This window comes from Typopeltis vanoorti, chromosome 23, assembly GCF_054136105.1.
Source record: "Typopeltis vanoorti isolate ZY-2024b chromosome 23, IOZ_Tvanoo_1.0, whole genome shotgun sequence".
In the NCBI taxonomy this organism is placed as follows: domain Eukaryota; kingdom Metazoa; phylum Arthropoda; class Arachnida; order Uropygi; family Thelyphonidae; genus Typopeltis; species Typopeltis vanoorti.
The window spans coordinates 48495597-48506015 of NC_143571.1; the positions used below are offsets into that span (position 1 = coordinate 48495597).

Genomic DNA, 10419 nt, shown 5'->3' on the forward strand with positions numbered 1-10419 from the left:
TCTCACAATGGCTTTCATCTTTGTTTAACTGGTCTCTAAAATAATGTTGCCACATCATCCTGATCTCTCTTCTAGCAATCATGAGCTTTATTAAAACACATTGCTGCTACTGCTTCTATTCTTCACTAGTCCACATGATATATTCTTGTTCTCATTAACTGAATAAATTTAACACAACTTTTTATCTTTTCCTCTTTAATTATTATTATTATTTTGCATGGCTCTTTCTCAGATCATAAACAATTCTATCATTGTTGGATTGAGTCTTAATGAACTTCAAAAAAAAAAAACTATTTTTTGACTTGATTGCTTCTTTATCTCATCCCACTTATGTTTTTCCTTTTTCTGCTTCCACACACCTCTTTTGCTGTTCCTACCATTGTATTTTCCACTTTTCAAATATTTTCCCATTCCTCATCTACATTATCTGTAATTAACTAATGGGTCTTAGAGCTGATCTGATAACCAAATTCTTGCTTTATTTCAGTGTAATTCATCATTTCAACATCTATAGCTTCAGTTTCTCTCTCTCTCTTTTTTTTTTACTGCAGCTTTTATTTTCCACACACATCTTAAAGATGGCTATAAGAAGTCATCTGAAGCAATGGAAGGTAACACTCTGATGTCCACAACCACCTTGCTCATTCTTTATCAAGGATAAAATACCGTATTTTCCGGTGTATAAGACGCACTTTTTTACCTTAAAAATGGGGTGCATCTTATATAATGAAGGTAAAGATTGTTTCCTCTTTTCAAATTCACATGCACTCCCTTTTATGTTCCAAGATCTTCGTAGGCGGTTAATGGTGCAATCAAATTGATGCATGACAGATGCAGGTTTCTGAAAGGTCAGTTTACTATTAAAAATTACCTATTATTTTATCAATTTTTTTTTTAAATCATACTTTAAAGTTTAGGTTTTTTCCCAAAAATTGTATTAAATTTCTTGGGTGTGTCTTATACACCAGAAAATATGGTAATTTATTATTGATTTCTGCTCACCATCCCAACTATACCTGATAACAGTGGCTTTGTCTTTTCTCAAATCAGCTGTTTCCAATTTTAAGTCCATTTCTGATGCAAAAAACTAATGACAATCTCCTTGTCCTTCCTCATTTCTTCAATCAAAACCAAATGGGTTAAAAAATTTTTCCACTTCTGTTCTTTCTTCTCTAACCTGTGCAATGAGATCTGGTAACATGATTACACACTTTGGCTAAACCTTGCTGTGGTGCATATAACTGGTTTTCCATTACATTTAAATACAAGCCTCATTATCCTATCACTAATTTCATTACACTTCATGAGTCTACCTTTTTTCTTTTTTTAAATCATCTATTTCTTATCAAAATGGATGTTGATAAAACCAGCATCCATTTTGACTGGTCATCTGCTCCTTTCCAAAACAACTGTGCTTCTCTTAAATTCTTCTCCCTCTCCACCCACACTTTTGTCTTACTTACCACATGCCATGAGAAAATCCTGGACTTCACATCCTTTTTGATCACATGCATACTCAGACACTAGGAATAAAACTTTCCACTGTACTATATGTACTGCAAAATCTCCTTACTAGCTGCAATAAATGTATAGTAATTACTAATCCCTTTAATCTTGTCCACAGGCATGCTTTTTCAAGTTTCTCTAGTAACTTTATCATCATGACCAGTCAGCATCTCCATTCCAGAGATGCTGACTGGTCTATATTTTTTTTTTGAATGGTGATAAAAAAAATACTAAAAATGCTAGTCAAACTCTATCAAAAACACACCAGAAATGCATGATGAAAATATTTGCCTCTACAGAGGATAGCAAAGACATTTATAAGCTAAACCAAAAGGCACTTCCATTTAGAACTGAGACAATGAAATACTGAGTGTCTAAATTAACAACCAGAATGGTGTGTTTATATGTGAGGGGGAAGGCCTGCTAATTCACTTGCAAATGCCTTTAGCATCTGAGCTAAGAAATTGCTGTATTTGCACAAATTTCATGCAACATTTTTAATGCTCCTAAATCATTCAGAGCATTGGGAGTCCTACTGTTTTTGAATGAAAGTTGAATAAATGTTTTTGAGTGAGGGAGGCTATTCCAAGGAGAGAGAGAGGTGGATGAAACACAAGTGGAACTACTGCAACACACTTCCAGTATACTTAGTTTGTAAGAAATGTTTATTTTTTTAGCATGGAAATTCTTTTGAATAATTTTGATATATTCCATCTACCAGCAAATGTCCTTTTAGGACTGAAAGATTGAAGCATTATTCAAGAGATAACATACCAAGGGATGATACGACCCAATTGCATAACAAGTGATTTATCAAGTTGTTGGGTAATGTAAAAATAAAATAAATTACAGAAACTTCCAAATAAGCCTCAGATTGTTATTATCCCGCAAGTTTGAAATTGATCTATATATTAATAACAGCAACAATGTATAAATTCTTCCCACATGGTTAGATATTTCAAAAGATAGCGTTTCATTATTTTAATCGAAAGGTCATTCCTGAGCACATGAAACTAGCTTTATTTCCTACTCACTTTATCAACATATTCTCGTACAATTTTTCGAAGCCTTTCTAAATTAATATTAATATACACATTGCCATTTTCATTTTTTGGAGTTGCACATCCGAAAGACTTTCCTTCACATTCGCCCGCCATTGTATGCATTGCGCCACCTGCCCAATTTAAACGACAAAAATAATCGTAATCTACAACCAACAGACGAAGTCGATATACAAGCTGTGTCAATAACCATCAGATGTGTAGTGACATCTCCGTCCCACTGTACATGCTCTTTGCACTACTGAAAACGATGCTGCATGCTGGTTCGGGTAATGTGAGATTGCATATTGCGGTCCGAACATGGAAACCCATGTGTCAGCCTCAGTTCTGAATGTCTTTGTGCGGATTCTGGGCCCTGTCTCACTAGTCAATGCCCCGAACTTCGCATTCCACGTCTAGGTCGAAGAATGTCTGTCGGTTTTAACAAATTATCCTTCGTAGCACCCTACAGTCACGTTCGAGGAGTGTGGTGGATGGTTCACTCTGGATAGCACTTGCAGTCGCTGCGTTTCGGTCTCAGTATGGTATTATTTATTGTTGGCTCAATTTGTCAACAATTTGCCAAACAGATAGGCCTGCAACATAGCATCCTATCACATATCACAACGCCTTTTTCAAACTCCGTCCATTCTCTTCTTGCAGCCATTTCACTCAGACACAGTTGCATTGACTTGGGAGCATCATATTCCTCCAATTTATGCTGTCTACAGACACGCGACTCGTTACATGGTACGATGCGCCTTGCTCATGAGGGTCTGTCCGTTGACTTCTAATTAAGCAGTGTGATATAGACCTCCACAGATACAGAGCTCTGAACGACATCCATAATGATTGTGGATATCGTAAACCACTTTCATCACTTTTCTGTGATCAGTTTTTTAGATCAGACTGTCTGTCAAAGTTTCAGCATAATGTTTTATTATTATTATTATTATTATTATTACGGGCAACTCCAGAGAGTCCTTAGACTCATCGACGGAGACCCCAAATCATGTCTATCACAGCTATTCGACATTCACACAGTATCTATCATACCTTGCCTTAAACTAGTTCACTGTCACAGCACCCACTACATAATCTGGCAGCTTATTCCACTCATTCATCACTCTAAAAGTAAAAATCCAGCTCTAACACCCTTACTAACCACATTCTTGTCAAGCTTCCATGGATATCCCCTAGTCCTCCCACCACCAGCCCTGTTCTCAAAAATATCCTCTGAATTAATCTTATAGAAACCCTTCAGTAATTTGAATGTCTCAATCATATCTCCCCTCCTCCACCTATCAACCAATTTCTGCAACCCACAAATCCTCAACCTGTTCTCATAAGGTTCATTCCACAGACCAGCTATCATCTTGGTCACTCTCCTCTGGATCCTCTCAACCTCCTCCCCATCAAAAGAAACATAGATGACCAAATCTGGGCACAGTAGTTGAGATGGGGTCTTATCAAGTAAAAATCCAGTAAAAGTAATAAGCTCGATACAGAGAAACAATAACATGCTTGTCTCTGCTCGTCAAAGTATTCTTCAGCAACCAAGTGATTTGATGAGCTGATTTGGCCACTAATGCAATGTGCCCCCCTAAACTTCAACTGCTTATCCACAAACACTCCCAAATCTCTGGCCTCATCAATTTCCTGGAGTACAGTTCCACCAATGTAGTAAACTGCTGCTAATCTTTTCGCCTCAAAATGTATAACCTTACATTTTGCAACATTGACTGACATCCATTCTCCTTAGCCCAGACCTCCAATCTATCCAAATCATCCTGCAAAGTTTTGACATCATCTGCATTCACTATTGCCCTACCCAACTTTACATCATCCGCGAACATATGAACTGTTCCGCTCAGATCCATTCCTATATCGTTAATGAACAAATTAAACAGCAGTGGTCCAAGAACAGCTCCTTGCAGCACACCACTAGTCACAGGCCGTCATTTTACTCTACTCTTGAATAAACTACTCTCTAATATCTCTCCATCAACCACCCTCCTATCCATCTCACCAACCCTATATCCATCCCCATATACTACATTTTACTGATTAGCATTCCATGTGGTATCCTGTGAAAGGCCTTAGAATCACTATAAATCCATTACTCTTATCCAGTTCAGCCGTCACTGTGTTATAATACATGAGCAAGTTACTGAGGCATCACCTACTCTTCACAAAACCATGCTGTCCCCGATACAGTATCCCATTTTCATCAATCCATTCCTGTATTTTTCCCTTGACTACTTTCTCCAAGACCTTGACAATGACTCCTGATATGCTGATCGGTTGGTAATTTGCAACAGTAGTCTTGGAACCACCTTTATGCAGCAGAATTATTTCCCCCCCCTTTCCACACCTTCGGGACTAAACCAGACCCCGAGACTCAGATTAAACAACATAGTCAAGGGCACTGATAATTTTTTAACCACTTCACGTAAGACTCATGCTGGTATACCATCCAATCCCACAGATGTATTCACATTAATGTTCTGTAATAGACTATTCACCTCCATTTCATTCACCACAATTCCCATATAAACTAATGGTTCCTTCATTCCTTCAATGTCACCACCTGGATGATATACCCTTGCAAAGTCTTGCTCGCTCAGTAATTCCACTATATCGACTGATTCGGTTACCTCCCTGCCCTCAGCATTTTTGAAATCATTCTGCCATGAACATTTTTTCTTTTACTTGCATCATATTGAAAAAATTGTTTGGGATTCTCTTTAGCCTGCTTGGCCAATGTTCTTTCATAATCCGCTTTTGCTTTTCTTACCACCCTTGTAACCTTTCTAGCCTGAGCTTCATACTGTTCCTGCACCTGCAGGTCACCTTTCTCCTTAAATTCCCTCCACAATGCTGGCAAAGGTGGGTCAGTTGGTAGAGCATCTGCTACTAATGGCTCAGTTAAGTAAGTTTGAGTGCGGTTAGTAGTTGGAAGGGGGAGAATCGTTCGAAGCTGTTGGCACATTCTCCCTCGATGAGTCTTTGGACTCCCTGGAGGTGTCAAATAATAATAATAATAATTGTTTTATTTTTTGCAGCTCAGGCTTAATGGTGTTATTCATCCATTTAACCCCTACTTGATTTATTATTCGGACTTTTGGTATACAGTTAACCATTGCCTCCAGCAAACACTTCTTAACCATCTCCCATTCACTATCAACATCCAGCCCTGCAGTTTTATATGCCATGGCACTGAGCCAAACACTCTCCTAAGCTTGTTATACTTACCAGCCCAGTAATTCCACATGTACCCTGTCTTAATTGTAAATTACACTCCTTTAGCCATCTCCCAAGACATGATCCTATGATCACTCTCTCACCAATTGGTGGCAACATGGTCATGTTCGTTACAGCCACATTCTCAGATGCGATTACTAGGTCAAGCAATCTCCGCCCTCTAGTATTTTCCATTACATGCTGTCGCAGATAGTTGTCCCTTAATAACCGCATAAAATCGAATTATTCCTTCCTCCCATATGCCCTTTTCTCCTTCCAGTCAATGTCACCACAATTGAAATCCTCCATAATAATTACCCTCCTTCCACTCATTTCTTCTATTTGCCTATGCATACTATCCCCACCACCTATTCCATCACCTGGTCTATAGCAGCACCCAATTGTATATTTTATTCTGCTGGGCTCTATCTCACACCAAATAGCCTCAAATGTGCTCTTTTGTCTATACTGCAGTTCAACTTCTATTCTCCTTGGCTGAAACTCATGAGCTATCATCAATAACACCCCCCCCTTTTATTCTGTTACTCCTGAACACACTATACCCGTCACATTCAATCCCACTAGCTTTATCATCTTCTGTCAGCCATGTTTCACTAATACCGACAACCTGTGGCCTGGAAGTGCCAACCAAGGCCAAAAGCTCCTTCTGCTTGTTCCTAATACTCCTGGCATTAGTGTACATGAATTGCAGAAGTTCGTTATTCCCATCCCAACTTTGATGCCTTATACTAACTATACCATTCTGATTTTTTGTCTTTCGTAATCGCTCGGGCACATTATACTCATTCATACACTCAACTGCTTCCCTAGAGTCTGAATATCCGCTTTCCCACCTTAATAAATCTAGTTTCCCTGAGTCTGTACATCCACATCCACTTCATTAATCAACACTTTTTCAAGCCTCTGTACACCAAATCCATTCAAATGTAAACCATCCATCTTATATAAATCCTTTTGCCCATCGAACTCACTCCACAAATTGCACATTACTCTCCATCCATAACCCGTGCATAAAGTCATTGACAATTATGGCCCTCCTTCTAAACACTTCACGGTCATACCGTGGGAAATACTCACCATCCTAACTCTCTCAGTCTTCTCTTTTGCTACCTCAAGTAATTCCTTCACATCCTCTATCATTTCCATTTTGTCTTCTTTCAAATTATTTGTTCCTGCCACAACTATCATTTCTTTCACCCTCTGTTTTTGCGTTCTAATAGACTCGCTGACGTCCTTAATCTTCGCATCCGGTTGGTACGATTTCGTGAAACTCTCAACTATCACACCACCTCTTACTAATGAATCTCTGTACAACACTCACTCCTTCATTTTGTTTCGTTTACGAACATTCTCTTATTTTTCGTATCCGACTTTTGCCGTTTATTAGTTGGTACATTCAGTACACATTTTTGCATACGCTCCAGCTGCCGCTTTTCTCTATGTATCGCTCCGCTCAACCGTGCGATCTTATTCCTTGCATCTATCTCATGATTATTATTATCATTTAAATCATCCATTCGTTCTGTATTTTTACCTTCATTTACACTTTCAACGTCGCTCTCACACCAATCTGGTACTACCTCGCAATTACTTATCACATCACTATTTTCTATATTCTGACTTTCTATAACGATATCACTCTCACCAGCCGAAACATGCTTTAGATTCTCGTTCTCCTTACACTTTCTGCACATATTCACTCCACTATCACCATCTAACCAGACTCCAACCGCTCTCTGCAAAGCATACATCTCACAGACAGCACATTGAAGAAACTCTTTTATATCAAAATTCTTAAACAAACATGACGGCTTGGCCGCCATTTTTTTTAATCGGTGCCATGTGGACGCTATCGTATCTTAAAAATAATAATTGTAATAACACAGAAAACACACAAAAATCACACAGACACACTAAGATATGAAAAGCAAACAATACTACGTAAAATTCTTGTAAAATTGCCAATGATAACATAAAATAATACTGATCTTTTCAGGAGCTCTCAACCAGCCGACGATCATATCAGTGCGACACTGACTATGTTATTCGAATTTATCTTTTTAATCTCATCGCTACAGTTGTTTCGGTCCACCAATTTTTTTTTGCTTCACACAAACTGACTGATGATTAAATCCAGCCCAGCAGACAACTAGATATTTTTAAAATTGTGACTAAATGCTAAATTTGTGTATCTCTCCGTTTTTTTTTTTTTTTTTTTTTTCCCTGAGAGAAAATTGCTGATTATGCTTTCTGATTGGGCAACTATGTAGTCCTGTAAAACTGGAGTTTGCTTCCACAGTGTTACACTTTCCAAAGAAAGACCGTTAAAGATTCGATTTTAGTGACTACAAGTTTTCCTAAGCCTTTCTTCGGCTGTATTCCGAGTTAGTATATATATATATGGCTGTGGTGCAATAAGAAGCCATTCTTCAGCAATGGACGCTTCCTTTTGACGTGCTGTACCATCGTCCGTAAAACATCCACATAATATGAGCCGTTTACAGTATTCCCGGGTTCTACAGCATGTTGGTAAACAATGCCTTCGTAGTCAAAAAAGATTATGGCCATAATTTAACGAGCCGATTTTACAGTTTTTGCTTTCTTGGGAGTAGGCGAAGACTGATGCTTCCATTCACTGCTTTGTTGTTTCATTGTAGGGTCATAGTGATACAACCAAGCTTCATCTGCTGTAATGATGCATTTTAAGAAGTTGTCGCCTTCTTGTTCCAGTCTTTCATGTCATTCTGTGCACACATCCACTCGATGCTGCATTTGCTCCGGTGTCAAGAGTTTGGGAATCCATCAGGTGCAAACACGTTTCAGTCCCAAATGTTCAGCCATAATTGAGTGAACACTTCCCACAGAAATATTCAGGACAAGAAGCAGCTGGCGCACTGTAATTCTGCGATCCTCCTTGATGATAATCGCTGCTGTGTTGATCATTTTCTCTGTGATGGACGTTGAAGGTCTTCCCTCACGTTCAAGATCTTCCACATTTTGTCTTCCTTCCTTAAAAGTTTTATGCCAGTGAAAAGCACTTGCCCTCGACATTGCTTCTTCGTGGAAAGCTTCGCGTATCATGTTAGAAGTGTCCGAATTTTTGCAAACGCACACAAAATTTAATCGCATAACGCTGTTCCAAGGAGGCTTCCATTTTGACAACTGCTCGCGGCTCGAAGGCGCGCCGAAACAAGCTCGCGTTCGGTCACGTGACACTCTGGCACATCAGCCCGTATACGCCATCTATCAACCTCTTTTTTTAATACAGACAGCAACATTTCTTTATTCCACAGAAATTAATATTATGATGAGTGGTTTCGCGACAGTAAAATGAATCATATTACTTATTGAACAGCCCTCGTATATATATATATATAGAAGGTTTTACTACGACTTGCCTTGGTCTTGCACTACCTGTAGGATCAGCTAGACTTGCATCACTTGCAGGCGCAAACTTGACTTGTTTTTCTGTTTGCTTACTTGGGAAATGGAGTAAAACCAGGTTTAAAATTGCTTGGTATTTTTAACATATATATATATATATATATATATATATATATATATATATATATATATATATATATATATATATATATATATATATATATATATATATATCATACCGTCATTTGCACATTAAGATTGAACCGATCTGTAACTTTTGTGCTACAGACAATATTTTATTATTATTATTATCATTATTATTAGAGGGCGCTTTAGCAGCAAGCACGCTATTTCGATGCTACCATATTTTAAGTTGCAAAGTAGATCTTTTCTTGTGAATTAAAATTTAAAGTACATCAGTGAACTCCTTTCTTCAAGACGAACATATAGATGTAAAAACTGTAAGTATCTGTTAAGTAATAAGTAAAATATAAGTATTCAAAGTTCGAAGTATACATTGGTCAACTACGCGAGAAGAGAACAAAGGAGGACGCCATATTAGAAAATACAGCAAGATCGTCAAACAAGAAATATGAAGTGCTACAAATGCCAAGAAGACCTAATGGGCGAAGAAAACCATGTAACATGTAGGAACTGCCAAAGAAACGCATTTTTTATGTTCAGGATTGTCCGAGACTACCTGGCAGCGAAAATCAAACAAGAATCGTGAAGAGTGGAAGTGTCCCCATTGCAGAGATAACAAAGGAACGTCGCCTTCGACCGCAGGCGGAAAACAGCCAACGCAGAAAACAACCGCAGGCAGTAAACAGCTATCAACAACAGAGGGAATTAAAAACAAAGAACACAACAACGGAAACCCAGGTGAGCCATCTTTAAATGCATTACTCGAAAATAGATTACAAAACCTAAAAGACTGTTTAATCGATTTTGTTGGAGAACTATTTAAAAAACATACCGCACAAATTACAGAAAAATTTAACCAATACGAGGCATTTATTAAATTTAATAATAACTCGATAGAAGATATGTTACAGACTGTTAGAGAAATTAAAAACTGCATCAAAGAGCTAAATGAAAGACAGCATAATTTAATAAAAGAAACAACGGACCTACGGCAAGAACTAAACTCTCTAAAGCAACAGTACGAGCTCTCAAACCAACAGCAGCACAAAAATGACCTCCTCATAAATGGTCTCCCAGAAAT

General features: G+C 38.1%; 1 protein-coding gene across 1 annotated transcript in view; it reads right to left on the reverse strand.

Annotated features, from left to right (window-relative positions):
• The window catches only part of Cdc16 (cell division cycle protein 16), a 141420-nt gene extending 138757 nt beyond the window's left edge, over positions 1 to 2663 (reverse strand). The window contains exon 1 of the mRNA XM_090412526.1: positions 2541 to 2663. Within this exon, the coding sequence (XP_090268652.1) occupies positions 2541 to 2663 (123 nt within the window). The remainder of the gene's footprint in view (positions 1 to 2540) is intronic.
• Between the last annotated feature and the right edge of the window lie 7756 nt (positions 2664 to 10419).